This window comes from Anser cygnoides, chromosome Z (genome assembly GCF_040182565.1).
Source record: "Anser cygnoides isolate HZ-2024a breed goose chromosome Z, Taihu_goose_T2T_genome, whole genome shotgun sequence".
Lineage (NCBI taxonomy): Eukaryota > Metazoa > Chordata > Aves > Anseriformes > Anatidae > Anser > Anser cygnoides.
The window spans coordinates 21,352,598-21,371,724 of NC_089912.1; the positions used below are offsets into that span (position 1 = coordinate 21,352,598).

General features: G+C 50.4%; 1 protein-coding gene across 1 annotated transcript in view; it reads left to right on the forward strand.

Moving 5' to 3' along the window:
- The first annotated feature begins 9,745 nt into the window (after positions 1-9,745).
- PRDM6 (PR/SET domain 6) overlaps positions 9,746-19,127 on the forward strand; it is an 81,226-nt gene continuing 71,844 nt past the window's right edge. The window contains exons 1-2 of the mRNA XM_048048812.2: positions 9,746-10,617; positions 11,079-11,610. Coding sequence (XP_047904769.1) covers positions 11,091-11,610 — 520 coding nt within the window. The 5' untranslated portion in view covers positions 9,746-10,617; positions 11,079-11,090. The remainder of the gene's footprint in view (positions 10,618-11,078; positions 11,611-19,127) is intronic.

A 19,127-nucleotide genomic window follows, 5' to 3' on the forward strand; every position in this document is an offset into this window, starting at 1 on the left:
TTTCATTACGGTCTTAAATTGTTATGTATTCACTTGAGAAAGTCTAATGTTGCAGTGGTATTTTAAATCTGTAAAGCCCTTGTTTTGATGTTTTATAGCCTACTAGAACTAAGAAGTGCTCAGAAAAAAAAAAATCATCTGTACATTTTTTTTCCTTTTTTTTTTTTTTTACCTTTCTTCTGTATCTTTACATTTCCTGTTGTTTATTTCTGAAGGAAGTGTCGCTGGGCTCTCCTCATCTCTTGTGCTTCTGAGTGCCTGCACAGATCTGTGATATTTTGCAGATCTGAAGAACTCTCAGGAAAACCCCACAAAGCATAGGACTACATGATGGACAATGACACTAACAGTAGAAATGGCAGGCAGAAGACATTTTCAAAGGTGCATGCCAGGGTCAGTCAGGAAGAGGTGAGGTTAACAGAGCCAGGGAGTAAAATCAGAAGCATTGTCTTGCCTCCTATCTGATCTGCTGTCCATGAACAGAAGATACAGCAGCCTGGCAGCAGAGAGAGTAAAGTGGATTTAATTTCTTGCTGGAGTCAGTCTGAGCTTTAAATATGTTTCAGGCTTCATATAAATGACTAGGACAGGTCATGGATTTGTCATATTATGATTATGTCAGGTTTCCATTGAGTCAATTTGTTTCATCTCTGCAATGAAACTCACTTGAAACCCCAAGCTATTAAATAATGTAAACTGAGTCAACTGTTAATGTTTACACTATCAGTGGTTAGTGGGCCATTTTATCTGAAGTACTGTCATTATATTGGAGTGTGTTGCATGTTTTAATAACTGCATAGGTGCAGAACAGGCAGGAAATTATTATGAAATGTAGATTTTGAAAGTCAGAGGACACTGGTAAATTGACTTGCCTGGTATGCATTAAAAGTCTGTTCTAACAGGGAAATGGCTGGGTTCGTTTCAAAAGTAGTGGTAACATTCCAGAATGTTATGAATTGATTTCAGATAAATAGTGCAATAATCTATCCATATTCAAAAGGTGTAGTTCTGGTCAGTACATCTGAAAAGAAGCACCACACGCAATCATTAATGTGACTTTTGAAAAAACTATTGAACTGCATGCACTACTTGTCTTTATAGTTTCCTAATCATACGTTATATTGGCAACATGACTCTGATGGTTTTGATATTCCCTGGAAACATAGATGTAAAAGTTGAAAATACTAGTTTTTGAAAAATTCAAAGTTATAAAGGCTATAATGGAAACAATACTTGCCAGCAGCTTTACAACAAAAGAATAAATACATTTGTATGACTAATTAGCTTAAAATAGGGTAGCAGTAAACAAATTTTCAAGATTAGCACTAACCACATTCTGTTTACATCTTTTTTAGATATTTTTTAGAGAAAGAAATCTTAAAATTATTCCAAATGCCTTTCATGTAGAATGGTAGAGTTCATTTTGCAAGTTCCTCTTGGATCTGTCTTCTCTAAGTGAAGTAGGCTTTGTACATCACAGTCCAGTGTCACTTGAAGAGCATGCACAAAGAATTTCTTCTCCATTTAACCATTTAAGTGTAGAAATTACCAGATACAGATTACTTTATCAACTGACAGCTAAAAACTACTGGCTCACTCAGCACAACAAATAGTCTGGGAGGTCCCTTCCATTCAGCACAATGCTTAAATTAACCTGCCTCTGAGAATATATATGCATTAATCTGGCTGATACAGTCTGAATAAGGATGTGATTCATTTCCCTACTTCCTTCTCTGAAGAGATACAGTAACAAATTATTTTAGGACAATAGTATCTTAAATTCCAGGAACAAATTCCAAAGTGCTTGTGTACTTTTGAAAATATAACCTTGTGGTTGGGCTAAAAAAATATGAAACACTTTTAACTTACAATTTACATGTTATCCTATAAATACACTGTATCAACCCTTAATCCTGTTTTAAAATGCACTTTCTCCTACACTAAATTAAATAACCAATATAAAAGAATATCAGAAAACCAAATATCAGAGTTTGCAAACTCCCAGATCTTCAATCTGTGCTGTTTTGAAGGTCAAGACAATGTGTCTTAAGGTCTCTGTAGAGGGCTTCTCTCAGTGTAACAAAAAGCAGTAATGATAACCCTATTGGGATTGACTGGAAGGAGATATCCCATACGTTTTGCTAGAACTATTTGCTTAGCAATAGTGGAGTGTGGGAGAAACAGAATTAGAAGGTTTGTTCTCAGCTTTGGAGAGGAACTGAAGTCTAGTGACTGGTTTAGCCAGTGACTCTAATATATATTAAAGATGTGAGATTTGTCTACAGGGGTTGCCAGCCAGAAGCTTAAGCTTTGTTCGTGCTGTTTTGGACAGCCATCTTCACAATGCAACAGGGAATGCCATCTGAGTCCTCATGTTCTGGTCAGGTTCCTTTCGTCTGTGCCTCATAGCCACTGGTGGTTTTGTAGGCAGTTTGAGCAGCAGGGGCACAGGTAGCCGGTGCCAAAGTCTCTGCTGCTCTGTCCAACATTCCTGAATAATTTGTTGTCAAGAGGTTAGATGGAGTTTTATAGCCTCTGTTCAATGCTTAACTCTTCATTTTCCTCAGAGGTTATTCCAGACTGCTGGCACAGACATTACCCGATGCCACTTTCTTTATCCTTTCATATGTCATAATGGGGTGGTTGGCGTAGTTTTTTCTTTTTTTTTTCTCTTTTTCTTTTTTTTCTTTTTTTTTCTTTTTTTTTTTCCTTAATGCAAAATCATGTTCTGATCATTACTTTTTTTTCTCTTTTTAGCATCAGAAATTGCTATGGGTGCACTGATTTGCCTAATACCTCGGAGGATTCTTTAATATCTTGGAGGATTCTTGATATTATCTGGTCAAGATTTCCTTTCTGAGACAAAACTGTTACATTTTAGTCAAGTGGATTTTTTCCTTGCAATTAGCAGCAACTGCTGGAGACGTTTTGATTTCTTCTGTTTTTTTTGTGGTGTAATCACTTTTAAAGGTCCCCATGACATTTTCACTTGAACAATTCCTTCCTCAGTGCAGAGGCCCATAGCATCTGTTGTCTTTCCAGCTCTTTACCTATAGAATCATGGAATCACAGAACATACCGAGTTGGAAGGGACCCACAAGGATCACGGAGTCCAACTACTGACTCCCCACAGTAAAAAGTCAGACCATGCGTCTGAGAGCATTGTCCAAATGCCTCTTGAACTCCATCAGGCTCAATGCTGTGACCACTGCCCTGGGGATCCTGTCCCAGTGCCCGACCACCCTCTGGGTGCAGAACCTTTCCCTAACACCCAGCCTGACCCTCCCCTGTCCCAGCTCCATGCCGTTCCCTCGGGTCCTGTCGCTGTCCCCAGAGAGCAGAGCTCAGCGCCTGCCCCTCCGCTCCCCTCGTGAGGGAGCTGCAGGCCGCCATGAGGCCTCCCCTCAGCCTGCTCTGCTCTGGGCTGAACAAACCAAGAGATCTCAGCCAATCCTCATGTGTCTTGCCCTCTAGACTCTGCACTGTCTTTTTAGCCCTCCTTTGAACACTCTCTAATAGATTTATGTCCTTTTTGTACTGTGGTGCCCAAACCCGCACACAGTGCTCAAGCTGAGGCCTCACAGAGCAGCGCAGAGCAGAGCAGGACAGCCCCTTCCCCCGATCCGCTGGCAGTGCTCGGCCTGATGCACCCCAGGGTACGGTTGGCCCTCCTGGCTGCCAGGGCACACTGCTGGCTCATGGTCAACTTGCTGGCAACCAGAACCCCCAGATCCCTTTCCCTGGGGCTGCTCTCCAACCTCTCGTCCCCCAGTCTGTATGCAGAGCCAGGGCTGCCCCACCCCTGGTGCCGAATCCGGCACTTGATCTTGTTACACTTCATGCTGCTGGGGATTGCCCACCCCCCTGATTTGTCAAGATCTCTCTGTAAGGCCTCTCCCTTGAGGGAGTAACCAATGACTGCGTTATCTTTTCAAAATAATAAGGCCAGTCTGATTGTCAGGAGGAAAGCAGAAAACTAGAAAAACTGCTTCTTGTTAGTCAGAACAAAAGAGTCCAGAATTTCATAATGGGGTGTTTTTGGCGGTTTTCTAGTCTAAGGTGTATGGTCATTCCATGTATTTCTCTAAATCTTCTGGCTTGGTTTTAGCTCCCTTGCCAGAAATAATTCACTCTGTATAATGTCAGATAGCAAGCCCTGCTGCAGAAAGTTGCCAACTGCCATACAATTGAAAAGCCAATTCTCTTATCTATGTCACTTATTCTGTGACCGGCTCTGTTTCTGGATCTGATTCTGGACTCCATTTGCCATGAACCTGTAGTTCTAGATAACATTACAGGAAATACTTAGCCATGTAAAGAACAAAACCAAACATTTAACTGGTAACACATCAGAAACAGAACTGAATCAACTACTGTGGAGCGGAAAGGACCTTACTGTAATTGCTTAATTATTTAAACTGTTGATTTAAGTACTCCTGCTTGAGTGTTCATCTCTGTATGCTGTTCAGTTTTATTCATTTACTTAGGAAACTCCACTGGTCATGAAGTACTATTTATTAATACTGCTGTAGCAGCCAAAGTTTGCTACTTGGTGTTAAGGCTGTGACCAGACGTTTTTCATGGTATGCTCAGTGCACACAACACACATCCTCTCTTCCAAAAGAGCTATTACCCTCTCCCCAAGTCCTGCTCTACACATGAAAGTTTCCTGAATAGTGATATCAGAATGAGCATTCATATTCCAGAATTTGGCTTGGTGAGGTAAATCCCACATATGGTCTTATTCAAAGCAAAAATCATCTACTGGTTGCAGTCCAGCAAAAACAAAGAACAGCAGCAGGGCAGGTATTTCAGACATGTTCTTGCAGCCTTTTATCACACGACAAGGGAAGAAATGGTCCCTGCTTTGAAGCTGATTTTGTTCACCAGTGCTGTCAGTCTTCTTTCTTTCACCATCAATATATTCACTGGTGACTTGGGGGATGGGGACACGATTAGAATACAGGTCTAGAAAACCTGTTAGAAAAGTATATATTGTAAGAAACCAGTTAAGTGGGAAACAAAAAGTGTGAGGTTTTTCTGTTAAAAAACTCTGAGTTATGATTATGATTCTAGGCCCAAATTAAAATGAATGAACAAAAACAAACAAACAAAACCCACCACCATTATTTCCATTTATTTTAAAAAAAATTATGGTAAAACTGTGGCATTCTCACAATACTAACCACTGAAATGCTACTATTCTTGAGTTTTGTCCAGACCTTATCATTCTCATGTCATATGCAAACAATCATATCTAATAGATTCTGTATTTATGAGAGCTATTTTTAGACAAAATACAGGAAAACTCTCTCTCTCTCCTTGTTTTGCAATTTGAGGTAGCTGCACAGTGCTGCTTAAGCATTCAGAATGTTGAGTCCTTTCACTTTGGAAAGCTTGACGTAAGGCGCTGTATGGAAACCTGCTTTTCTGAGTGCTCTCGTAGAGGATTTCTGAAACTATATAGAGTGAAACACAGACATGAACAAGTACTCAGCAATGCAGGGACCAAGAAATCACAAAAGCTGTGCTTAAAGATGTCAGTGTTCAGCCTATTAATCTTGTAATCACCCAGAGAATGGATTTTAAATTGCATAATCCTGTGGAAATCCTACCTCATTATTTTTTTTTCTTAGTCTATATACTGTATCATGGAATAGTATTAAACCGTGTCTTTGGTTAAAACAAACAAACAAAACTGCAGTTGAATGGTTAACTTAATCCTTACCTAACTGAAAATGTTTTCAGATGGGCTGTGTGTGAAAGGAGGAGTGAAATTCACCCGAATTTGGCATGTTTAAATTCAACTCTATTTGTACTCCAACCTGATTTATTTTCCCTCGGTCTTTGGGACTCATTCCCTTTGCCGTGCCATCTGCAGCGTGCCTTGCTTGGAGCAGTTTGTTCCGTTGACGGACATAAATATCTGAACCCGCCTGTTAGGGGGATTTGGTGGCTCGGGGAATTGGTAATAGACCATGGAGCATTTCACCTCAAAGGTCACTAGTTCATATCCGCATCGGGTCAATAGTGGCAGAAAGTCGTTACGTGTCTGGCTGGCATCTGCCGGGTGGCCGCTGCCGGACCCCCGGGCGCGCCGGGCCCCGCTGGGGGCGGGCAGGTGCTCCCCTTCCCCGGGCACCCCCGAACCGAGGGGCGGTCCCGGAGCCCTTTTTGTGACCGGCACCGGGCCGGCAGCGAGCGGTCGGCTCCCGACCCGCCTCGTCCCGGCACCGGCACCGGCACCGGCACCGGCACCGGCACCGGCACCGGCACCGCCCGAGGGCACGCGGGCGCCCTCTGGGGCTCCTCCGGGCCGCTGCAGGGTGCGGGGCGACCCCGGCACGGCCCCGGCACGGCCCCGGCAGCGTTGCCTGCTCTCTGCACTCCTGCCGAGCTCGGGAGCCTTTCTGAGCCTGGAATGGGCTAGGGAAGGGGAAGGGGAAGGGGAAGGGGAGGGGGAAGAGGAAGGGGAAGGGGAAGGGGAAGGGGAAGGGGAAGGGGAAGGGGAAGGGGAAGGGGAAGGGGAAGGGGAAAGGGGGAAAGGGGGGAAGAGGAGAAGAGGGGAAAAGGGGAAAAGGGGAAAAGAGGAAAAGGGGAAGGGAAGAAGAGAAGAAGAGGAAGGGAAAAGGGTGAAGGGAAGGGGAAAGGGAAAGGGAAAGGGAAAGGGAAAGGGAAAGGGAAAGGGAAAGGGAAAGGGAAAGGGAAAGGGAAAGGGAAAGGGAAAGGGAAAGGGAAAGGGAAAGGGAAAGGGAAAGGGAAAGGGAAAGGGAAAGGGAAAGGGTTGGGGTAAAGGGAAGGGGAAGTGAAAAGAGAGGGGAGGGGAATGGGAGGAGGAAAGGGAAGTGTGGAGGGAGGGGAAGGGGGAGAGGGAAGGAAAGAGGAAGGGGAAGGGGAAAGGGGAAAGGGGAAGGAGAAGAGGGGAGGGGAAGGGAAAGAAGAGGAAAGGGAAGGGGGAGTGGAGGGGAAGGGAAAGAGGAAGGAGAAGGGGAGGGCTGGGGGAAGGGGAAGAAGAAGGGTGAAGAGGCAGGGGAAGAGGGAAGAAGAAGAGGAGGGGGAAGGGAAGGGGGAGGGCAGCGCCCGGCCTCGGTTGAGGAAGCGCGGATCGGGGGAGCAGGGGCCGCGGTCCCCCTGTGCGGCAGCGCCGTTCCCGTGCCTGCGGCCGGGCCGGGAGCGGGCGGCCCCGGCGGGTCCCGCTGCGGGCTCCGTGCTCCCAGCGCACTGTACAGGGGCTGCCTCCATCCCTCCTCCTCCTCTTCCCCTCACCGCCCTTCTTCCCTTCGAGGGAAACCGAATCCAAAGTGCGAGATGTAGGAGAGCGTGAATCCCCGTGAATCCCATCTGAATAAATGTCTATATTAATGAATTATTAACTCAGCCGCTCATGACCTTAAAACTGGAATGAGGAGACGCCTAGGGCAAGAAGGAAAGCTGCTGAATCCTTTATCGGACTCCTGTCAGAGGTAACCGACCATTTGTCTTCCCCAGATCAGGAGAATTAATTAATATGAAAGGCAAACTTTTTAATTGTGTGTCAAACGAAATCAGATAGGGTGTCCCCGATTCAATCCCGTCCCAAAACGGGTTCAGCTCCTTTCCTGCCCCCAACCTAAAATAAAACCTTCCAGTTTCTAAAGAGGCAGGCGTCCTTCCTAAGGGTTATTAAAAAAAAAAAATCCCAGGGAAAATGATGAATTTGGGTAGTTAATTTATCGATCTCTGCTCTTCTTCCCGCTTGTTTTATTTTAGAGGTCATTAATCAATGAAGAAAAACACCACCGTGTTCCCCCTTTGCATTTAATACACTTGCCCTCCTTATTTATTTCTTTTGAACAAATTCCTAGCAAATATTCACCAATCGATTCGCAGGCGATGGATTTTTATAAAGGTTTGATCGCTTTCTAAACGGTCAATGTGATTTGTTTCAGCGCTCGTCCTCTAAATAATGGAAAAGCCTAGGAGAAGGGGAAGGGGGAGGCAGAAGTTAAAAACTCCTTTCTTTCTTTCTTTCTTTCCTTCCATTTTTTTTTCCCTCCTGCATCTTTACGGACAGAAGGCACATCCACGGGAGGAAAAAAAAAAAGTAGCAAATAGAGCGCAGACAAACTCGTGAGAGGCAGCAGCGAGGCACACGAACCCGCCTGCCGGGAGAGAGGGGCCGGAGGTCAGCGGTGGCCGGATCCGGAGCGGGGGCAGCGGGTGCGGAGCAGCCCTTCCCCTCCTCTACGGAGCGGTAGGGCCAGGATGAGCAGCTCCTGGCCCGGCACAGCACGGCACGGCTCGGCACGGCACCGAGGCGGCGCGTCCATGCCTCCTCCGCCGCCCGCTCGCGGCTCGGCTCAGCGCCGTCCCTCCTCTCATTTACCTTCCACTTACAGCCCTCCTCCTTCCCCGGCGTGCTGCTGAGCCGTGCCGGGCCGTGCCGGGCCGTGCTGCCCGCGGGACCCCGCCGCCGGGTGGGTCTCGGGTACCGGGGGCGGGCGCCCAGCCCCTTCCACCGCCTCCTGCCCCTGCCCCCGGCCGGGCGTGACCCCGAGCCCGATGGCTCGGAGCTGTGAAAATAAACAAATAAATAAATAAATACAACACAGGAAAAAAAAAAAAAAAGAAAAAAAAAACAGCAGACAAACGGCAACCGACGCGGTAAGAGCTTAAAGTCCCAACATGAGCCCGCGCGGGGTATTTCTGTTCACAACCCGAGGCGCACGCAGGCAGGCACTGCCGATGAACTTGAGCGTGCTGTCTGGGCGCTTTTCCCCGCTCCATCACGCTTTTCCAGCGCGAAAACGAATTTGTAGAGATTGCTGCCTCTACAAGCTGTCTGGTGCTTTTGAAAGGTGCACGGTGATGGGAAGGACAACCACGCAGAGGTCCGAATTAAAAAACAAAATAAAATTAAATTTAAATTAAACAGTCGGAAAAGGTGGAATGAGACTGTCGCCATCAGGGAGCTGGCCAGGGACGAGATACCGTGCCACTGCAGTGGAAACGGAGGAAGGCAGGAGAGCCCACTCGCAGACAAGAACGTCCTGCAGCACTTTTTGGGTAGCGGGTGTGCTGGAAAGAGCCTCACCTTGGTACCCCTGCTACATCTCGGTGTTTCGGAGCTTTAGAAGGTGGATTAATGGAGCGAGAGGACTGGAAATTCATTACATCTTACACCATAGACTTGATCAAAGACATCAAGAAGGTTTTTATACTCAACTTCATAACACATAAGAATCACTTTTTTTTTTTTCCCCTAGTTGTGTTTGCCTTTAACATAGGTGTTATCAATCTATACAGAAGATGACGGATGACCTTGTCAAAATGACGCCAGTCAAAACATTTTTTGCCCCAGCCCTGTTCAAAATTGTGCTAAAACGTCTTGCCTTAGACGCAGACAGAATCTAAACAGCAGAAGCTTTCCCAGGCTCTGCGAGAATTAAGGGTGGGAAAGAAATAAGCTAGTAACAGGGTCGTGGGGAACGGCGAGAGCGGTTTTAGCCGCGCACACGTCCTGTTTGTGAACAAGTGTGAGCTCCACACCTGGCAACGTGGGCTTTTCCACGCCGGAGCGCTGTCCTGACGATACAGACGCTTTGTGTAAATGTTTTGTCCTAAAGGGGACTGTGTACATGTGATGTACCCGAGGCAAATGATAGTTCCCGTCTAGGTAGTTATTATTTTCTTTTTCATACAATGTAGAGGTAAAAAAGCGAGGAGTCGGTGGCATTCTCGCTGGTGCCTGAGCTCAACAGCTGAGCAAAGGTGTGGAAAAGGCCGGTTTTGAAGCACAGCGGAGAGAAAAAAGTAGTGAGGGACGAGAAGTTTATTTCCGTAGGTCGCATCTCCGCCTCTTGATGCGCGCTGTGACCGGGAGCACGAGAGCAGGAGCCGGTCTGGAGGGGACGGGACTGAGGGGAGGGACCTGGCGGAGCGGTGGGCTCGGTCCGTGCTCCGGGGGGCTCGGGGGCAGCCTCGGGGAGCGGTGTCCCGGGGAGAGGCGCTTGGTGTGGCTCCGAGGACGTTGCAGGGGGCGAGGACGGGCTCCCCGAGCCCCCCGGGGCACAGCAGGGCCGCCTCCCCGCACGGGCGGCTCAGGGGAGCAGTGCCGGGTCCGGGGGGGGGTAGGGTCCGTCCCTGTCCGCAGCGCTGCGCCCCCAGACCTGGGGAGGGAGGTGGGGAGGTGGGGAGGAGGGGAGGGCCGGGCCGGGGGAGGGAAGGAGGGAAAGGGACACCTTTAAAAGTTGAGCGGGGGAACAAAGTGGGGGATGTTGCCAAAAAAAGGGCCCTGCGCTCCAGCTCGCTGGTGACTTCCCGCTCCCTCCCCTCCCTCCCCGCCGTGCACACCACACACGCACACTTGTATTTTGCGCTGTCGTAAAACCCACGTGTCTGGCCCGGAGTCTGCCAGAGCCGAGCGAGCAGCCCGGGCGAGCCTGCCATGCACAGCCACGGCAGAGGGAGCCCGGCGGCTCGCCTCTAGCCGGCCTCCCGGCCCCCGGCACCTGGAAGCAGGAGGACATCCCTCTGCCCCGCCGGCAGAGCAAGGAAAAAAATCCCTTCTACCCCCAAAAAATCCCTCCCAAGGCTCCCGGGACAGCGCCGCAGCCCGCTCCCAAGCACCCCGCTCAGGTAAGGGGGCGCTGCCGGGGGGGTCCGGGTGACCCATGGGTGCTGCGGGCGCTGCCCTCGCCCCCCTGGGGTTCCGGGGTCCGGGTCCGGCGGGGTGGTTGCGCGGGGCCGAAGTTTGCTCCGTCTCCCCCTTGTGAACTTTTTGGGAGCCGTTCTCCGCCGCGGGGAGAGGGAGAAGGAGCCGGAGGGGACCGGAGGAGGGGGCGCATCCCGGGGCCGGGCAGGGACGGGTCCCACAGCGGGGGGGAGGCTTCGTGTCCCCGGACCGCGCTCCTCGCCGGCACCCTCGGGGCTTCGCGGACCGGGTTTTCCCCGAGGCTGGAAGAAGGGGAGGGGAGGGCTGCGGGGAGGCTCCCCCAGCCTTCTCCCGCAGCCGGAGCCCACCCGTGGGCCGGGGCCGGTCGGGGTCGCGGCGGGCGGGGTGTCTCACGTCTGCTCTCCGCTTCCCCCCCGCTCGGCAGGCAGGCAGCGCGATGCTGAAGCCCGGCGAGCCCGGCGGCTCGGCGTTCCTCAAGGTGGATCCCGCCTATCTGCAGCACTGGCAGCAGCTCTTCCCGCAGAGCGGCCAGCTCAAGAGCGCCGGGGCCCTCGCCCAGCTCCAGCCGCCCGAGAGAGCCGAGCCCCCGGCTGACAGCCTCCGCCAGCGCCCGGCCTCCCTCTCCTCCGCCTCCTCCTCCTCTTCCTCGTCCACCCCGTCTTCCTCCTCCACCTCCTCCTGCGCCGCCGCCGCGGCCGCGTCCCTGGCCGGCCTGAGCGCCCTGCCCGTCGCCCAGCTGCCGGTCTTCGCTCCGCTGCAGAGCTCCGAGCCCCCGGCCGGGGGAGCGCCCGCTCCCCTGCAGGGCAAGGACTTGTGCGGGGCCGGCGGCACCAAAAGCGGCGAGCGCCCGGCCGCCCGGTTCCGCTGCACGGCCGAGGAGCTGGACTACTACCTGTACGGACAGCAGCGCATGGAGATCATCCCCCTCAACCAGCACACCAGCGACCCCAACAACCGTACGTATCGTGACCCGCACCAGCACCCCCGCACCTCCCCGCGGCCCCGTCCTCCGCTTTTCCCCGCCCCGGGACAGACCAGGCTGGGGGGGCTCCGCTCTCGGCGCCGGGAGCATCCTCGGCCCTGCCCTGAGCCGATTTTGGGGTGGCTCCGGGGCTTTCGGGGGCTGGTTTGTGGTTCTCGGTCACAGAGTGAGACCCAGATCCTTCCCTGGAGGGCCGATGGCACCAGGAAGGCTGTCGCGGGGGGAGACTTCTCGTGGAGGGCCGTGTAGGAAAACAGTTCCCGAAATGGATAATGAGAGGGACCATCCAAAAGCTGGTCCTTTCTCGCCTTGCTTGTGCCGCCTGGCTCCTGCCCGGAGAGCCGGGGCTCCGCTGGTTGCCCAGAAATCTGCTGCTGCCCAGAAATCTGCTGCTGCTCCGAGCTGGGCAGGGGAAAAGTTGCAGTTTCCGTCAGTCGGGCTAGGGCAAAGTTTTCCCCCTTCTTATCTAGGAGTATCGTTTTCCTTTCAGACTTCGTTAACGCCTCGGTAGTTTTAGTCTTCATCCTCACCAAAAAGCGTGACATGGTCATTTAATAAGAAAAGCTGGTTTTCGGGGGGAGAAACGTCGTCTGCCCGAGTGTCAGAATTCATTTAGCACTTGGTGGTTAGGAAATGTTTAATCCTGTTGTTGCTAATTATAGCTGGTGTGGGGTGTTCTTTTGCCCTTTTTTTTTTCTTTTCCTTGGGAAGGGAGCGCTCCAAATATTAAACATCTGTCTGCTACAGGTTTGCAATTTTAGAAGTTACTTTTGCCTGTCTTTAGTTTCTGTCTCTGTTGATACTGTGCAACCGAGGTAATTCGCGGGGTGAGAATAACTAGACGAACTATATTAATTCATCGGATTTGCTGTTAACATCCTGAGCACACGGATCTAGCCCCGTTAAAACACTGCATCATGACTTCGGCTCGTACACTTTTTCCACGCAGACCCCCCTCTCTTATCCAATGTTTCTCAAAGTTCTTTATTTCGGTTGCCCTTGCCCCCTGAAATGCCTATTTAAGGAAGGCTGTTGAACAGAGGAATGACACCCAAAACCAGCAATCCGTGAGCACATGCCCAAGCAGAGCGTGGATTCGTTTAATTTCATTTCAGATGCGGAGTTTGTTTTGAAAGTTTCCGTGAAACTCGGTCGTGTATTAATTGCACCGTGCGGATGGTAGCGTAGTCTTGGTCGCCGTGCAGAAGTCTTAGAGCAAGAGGGAAGTTGACGCAGGGTTTGGTAGGGATTTTTCCCCCCCTTCTTAACACTGTGAATCGTTATGCGCCGGACACCAACTTTGTTTCGAGCGGCTTCTTTATGCTCAGTTTTACCTTGCAGCGAGGCGTATTAATGTATTTTCTACACTCGGGCGCAGAAAGCGTGATCTCATAAATTACGCGCACTTAAATGGAATCCGAAATGCACTTTTAATCGCCAGCCGGGCTGTTCAGACAATACGTGTTTGACTTCTCCGAGCGGCTCCGTAAAACTGCAAGATAAAAGTTTTAAAAGGAGAAAGGAAGATAAAAAAGAGATTTGGGGTTGGGTATCTTTAAGGAGCGAGCGGAATAATATCATGCTGCAGAATCGCTGGCGAAGTCTGCACAGTTTCTTCCCAATCACGATATTAAAGGTGTCTTGCAGAAAGGAAAGTGGCTCGGTTCTGGCTGGGACGGGGCGCATGAAAAGACGGGGCTGGGTGCTGCAGGGGCGGCCTGTGGCTTTTTTTTCCTCCGTGAGACCCAAAAACTCTTGTCACCGGGCCGTTTTACCGGGTCACTTGCTCTACAACACCTTCCCAGTCGTCTCCAAGCAAAAACTTTGACCCGAGCGCCCCAGCCTGCCGGGGCCAGGTGCGTTTGCTGCGGGCAGCCCGTTCTCACGCCCGGGGGAGGAAGGAGCAGCATCCCGGCGAGGAGGGACCGCGGGGATCACTCGGGGACACTGGCTCCCACGCACACACGCGTGGGAAAAGCAGAGCAGAGGGTGCCGGCCTGCCTGGCCGGCCGGGGGGCACGGGGTGCCGGCGTCCCCTGGGTGCCCGGCGAGGGGCGGCGGGCAGCCGGGGTGGTTGTCCCCCGCTTTGGCTCCTTCTCCGTGCTGCTCTGGGGGTGTTCGTACGAGGGAAAAGAGGTGAAACGGGTAGTAGGTAAGGTGAGAAGCGACAGGCTCCGGGTCGGGCCCCTGCTCGCCGTGACCCCGGGGTGCCGCTCCTCGGGCTTTCGTCGCAGAGGCGCCGGCAGCAGGCTCCCTCGGTCCCCTTCTTTCCCAAACTTCCCCTTCCATGCACCCCTTTCCCCTCTAGAGCAATCCTCCTCTCCCCGCTCCCTCACGGGCTTAGCTCCCTCTCGGCAGGGGCTCCCCAAAGCTTCTCCTCCAGCCGCCCCCGACCGGCCGCAGCGCAGCGCGGGCAGCTCGCAGCGCTCCCGGCGGGGCCCCGGCGCCGGGAAAGCTGTGGAGAGGGTCGTGGAGGGTCATGGGGGGGACACGGGTGGGCGCCGATGCCCATTGCCCCCGCCACCGGGCATCAGTGCAGGCGGCACGGCGGTGGGAGAGGTCGGCCGGGGGCTGCTGGTCGAGCGTGCGAGTGTGATTGCTGTAAATTGAAAGGGGCGTTAGTTAGAAAAAAATTAATGTTTATATGTATATATATATATATACGAATATATCTCAGTAATTAGTGCCCGGGGTTCTTGCTTCCAGGGAAGCAAAGGGGACCGTGCGGAGAGCCGGGCCGGCGGCTGTGGGTGGTGACTGCCGGGGGGACAGGGAGATGCTCCGGGCAGGAGCGGGTGTGCCGGGCTGGGGGCTCGGGGGCCGGGCCCCCTTCTCGGGGCAGGGGCTTTCACAAGCCCCTTGGCTCCTCCGGCTGCACTGGAAGGCACCGAGCTGGCGGCGCAGCGAGTGCGCGGTGTAACGCCGAGGTGCCAGCGCGGTCCTTCCCTTTTTGCGCCCGTCTTCCTGCTCGATTCACGGGGAGAGCGGTGCGCGGGTAAGGCGCTGCGAGGTGGATCGGTGCGGGGAATATTCGGATTTTTATTTATTTATTTATTTTTCTCCTCTGGACTGCTGCTAACCTGTATGATTTAGCTATTTTACATCATTAGTTACCCAGCACCCTTAAACATAGCAGATAGCCATATATTAGATTGAGGTTAGAGAAGGTGGTGACTGTTTATTTAGGGTGATAAAATGGTCCATCAGCAGTAATCTCCATCGATATGTGCCACCAGGAGATGAAGGATGAGGGGACAAGCCACAATTAATTGCCCTATAGTTTTGTAGGAGAGAGTGGAGCCGGTGCGGACTGAACTTCGATCTCCTCTCCCAGAGCCTATTCATCATCTCCACATTGTATATGGGGGTCTCTCAGGGGCAGGGGGTGGCAAGGTTTATCTACACACAATATTCTCCTACCCTCCTCATACCTGACACGGAAATTTAATTCATTCACGCGTTCAATCGAAGCCGGGGAAAACCAAGCCCTCCTCCCGCAGCCTGCCCCCCGCCCGCATGGCAAAAAGAGGGAAATAGCCCCCGAGTCGCTCTGCCAGCAGGGCGCTTTCCCACGGCCCCGTCCCCCTCCCCACCACACACGGGGCGACCCGGAGGGACTCGCCTGGTCCCTGCCGGTCCCGGGCGGGGGGCTCGGGTCAGGAGCCGGGCGGGGGCGGCCGGGGTCCGGGGTCTGGGGCTCAGGATCCGGGACTCGGGGTCCAGGGTCTGGGGCCCGGGGGTCGGGGCTCAGGGTTTTGGGGGCTGGGTGGGCTCGGCCCCGCCGTCGGGAGCGGGCACGGAGGGAACAAAGCGAGGTTTGAGGGAAGAGGACGGCGGAGGGGAACGCGTGCCCGCGCCCCGTCCCCGCAGGACTGCCTCGCATCGGGCACCCGACGGGTCTTTTCGCGGGGTACATTAATCTCAGCTCCTCGGTGAGGAAACTGAAGCACGGGGAAGCCGCCGTCCGCAGGAAAGCCCCTTGGGAGATGGAAGGGGGCGGCCTCACCCAGCCCACCCTCCTTCTTGGCTGGGTACCTGGGCCCAGGCAGGGGCGCAGGGCCAGTGGCAGTGATTTACTTTTGTGAGCGAGTAATTCCGTGTGAAATGATGGCCACTTACACTGGATACCTGCACGCTTGCAGTGAATTATGGAGCAGAGGGTCAGAGGCCACCCTCCTTTAATACCAGCAAACTGCAGGTATCCAGTGTAACTGCACCTTTGAAGCATATTATTGTCGAGACAGAAATGTATTTCCTTCATTTATTGTTACAGCTGGCTTGCTGGTTTAAACACTGTGTTGGTCTCTACCTTTTACTGACAAAAGCTTTCTCCTCTTAGATTTCCTTTAAAATATGCAGTAGTAGTGTTATTTAGGTTGGAGAGCGTTTAGAATCATATTTGGTGGAAGTGTTGTGTCCTTTCCCTTTTTGCTTGAGTATAGCACTTTTAAGTATACTCACACAGAGTTATAGTGCTGGCATTACACCATGTTCATTTTTATGGAGGCAAATAAACAACAACATATTGCACTCTTCCCAAAAGAGCCATAACAAACAGCTCCACTAGGAAATCATTTATTTTTTTTCCTCGTTTCTTCCTTGCCTTAATCCTCCTATCTATAGAGCATGAAGGTAGAAAGTAAGAAACTGATCTCCTTCCAAAGAGTCTGGCTGCATTAGGGCCCGCAATAGCGCGTTCCCAGTGACTTTACCGTTTATCTCTTCATATTTTGTCTGGAGACGCTATGCTCTGACTGTAGTCCTCCTCATTTTTTCCATTTTCAGCAAATCCCTCAATTTTCTCACATTTCTTACTAGTCTGGGGCTTGACTGAACCTTCTACAGCCAGTGGAAGTATTCATTTCTGAGGTCCTTGGGTGAGGTCTGTGCTCATATAGATGTTCTCCAAGGCTGAAGCAGGAAGAGCATGGCATGACTCTCCTCATTGCTCTGTGTGGCAGCCCCCCAGACAGCTCACTCTTGTACAACTGTGTCCATTTTACACGAGCTCCCCACACCCATGTGGATCTCAACACTTGTCCTCAGGTTCAGACACTCTTTCAGTGCCACTGGAGCCCTGATCTTAGGAAGCCACTGGGTCACAGCTCTCTTAAAAAAAAAAAAAAAAAAAAAACCTTTCCTTTCCACGTATTGTTTAGCACACTGCTGCACTGTATGATGTCCTACTTTGCGTTGCTCATGAAGGATGATGTTGATCCTCTTTGTGAGGCAGGAAATTGGGCAAGATGGAGGCTGCTTTTATAAAGGACTTCCTTCCCTTGTTGTGTGAGGCAAAGAAACCTACCTCTTATGGTTTCTCTAAATGGACTGTCCTTAGATGGGTGGCAAAACATTATAGAAAGTGTGTTTGCATCAAAGCCTTCCAAGTATCAGTAGGCAAAAGTAACTCATGGGACAAGAAAAAGATGTACGTTGGCTTTTTATTAAGGCAAGGTAAATTAAGTCCAGTAGTGCTTCCACTTGTTGTATTATTTATGAGATTTTTTAAATGACTATTTCTAAAATTCAGTAACAACTGGAGATAGATGAATAAAGCATGCAACTTAGAAGACTTTCAGTACTGCTTAGTCTAAGGACAGGCTCCATGCCTCTCAACAGCAAGCCGTAAGACAAAACAGTTTCGGAAGATGTCCTGTTTTCCAAATTTCCAGCTTTGGCAGGACAAAGGGAAAGGAGCACAGCAGGAGATAAGATACTGCAGCTGCCAAGCATTAAGACATTACCAGTGTTTTGGACAGTGGAAAATAAGTATCACTATGTGTGTCTTTCTGCAAGGGTAAATGACAGTGACATGGAGTTCATTTATACTTCTCTTCAATTTCTTAATCTCTTTTCCTTTAAGAAATAGAAATTAAGTATATTATTTGCACATATTGTCAGCATGAAGCAAAGAAATCCTTGTTCTGGGCAGGCACTACAAGTTGTGTGCAGGAGAGACGTTGCATATCTGGAGGTAGGACGCAGGAAGCTGACACTGAAATTGCCTGAATGGAGCCATGAGGATGCCTTAGCATGTTTAACATAAGTTGCTACAGAGACATGGTGTCTCCAAAAAAGCCATTAATAATCAGTCAGTTGGGAGGAGAGTTACACATGCAAAAGATGGCCAAACAGTGCAAGCAGGTCGGACTCAAGGGCTTGCCCTGGGTGCTAATTGACATCATGCTCAGACATCCTCTCTCTGAACCCTCAGTTTTCCTGTCAGATGTTTTCTTTCTAACTTGCATGGTAAGATGCCAAATTTGCTTAACATGCACTCACATGCCAATTTGTTTTGTTTTGTTTTCCTATTTGGGATCCTTTCCTGTGTGATCTGGGTGTGCCAAAGTCTAGTGCAGCCTCTGTGATCTTTGCGTGTGCCAAAAACACAGGGTTTCTTGATCGCTGGTTTCAAAGAGGAAAGAAGAGATATTGCGGTGATACTCCAGTTTCCAAACTAGCTGTGGAAACAACAAGAGAAACAACAACCACAAAAACACCCAACACATACTCGCTGCCTTTTATTCATCATGCCTGGGAATGTCTGTAGGAATATTTGCTGCATAATAATCTTTTCTCTGGTCTAGCTAGGAACCTTTTCCCCATGCTTTTGCAAATCTTCCCCCTGAGGGCTTGCACAGCTTGGTGCAGGGCAAGGCAGTATGCCTCCTGGATGAGGAAGGCATGATGGTTTCGAGAGAAACCAGCTTTTGTGTGTAGCTTTCCACCTTGGAAAGGACAGCTGAATCTGTCCTGCTGAGAATCGAGTCTGTGGTTACAGGCAATCTAGCAAGGCTAACTCTGTGGCTTAGGCCAAGGGCCTCCTGCTTCTGTAGTGAATACTGTTTCTTATTTTCATAAGAATGGATGCAGTAGTACAAAATTGTCAGGGGAAAGGTCTAGGAATTGCTACATGAGTATTACGGTATAGTTACTGTTTTCCCCATTTGTTTGTGTGTCTGAGATAAATTTATACAAAAACCTTTCCCGTAATACAAAAGTGAAACGTACAGAAGACGGTAACCTATTTCAACAGATTTATTGTTATATTAACTCAGCATACCTCCAGAGAAATGGGTTTCCTGAGCACGAAAAATTTTCCTGGAAGTTGTGCATTTATGGCATGTTCAATATTGTGTAACAGAAACATTTTACCAAAATTTCCCTTGCTCAGAAAAGAGAAATCACTGTTGGATCTTCCCAAAGTACAGCAACATCATCCATTACTAACCCAGTTAGGGAAATTAACATTTTTTACAAAAGGGTCTTTTTTTCATGGGAGCTGCTCACAAAACCAGACATGTTGTTCTCGTTCTTAGCCTCAGCTACCTCAGTTTGGCAAAGAGCATGCGTTCCAGTTCGATAAAATTTTTTAAATGTGCGCTAGGGATCAGCAATATTTGCTACATAATTTCATTTTTGAAATTAGATTTGCTTATAAGGAAGTAAACATGCACGCATGCTCTGACTTGTCATTCATGAGGTTCTACT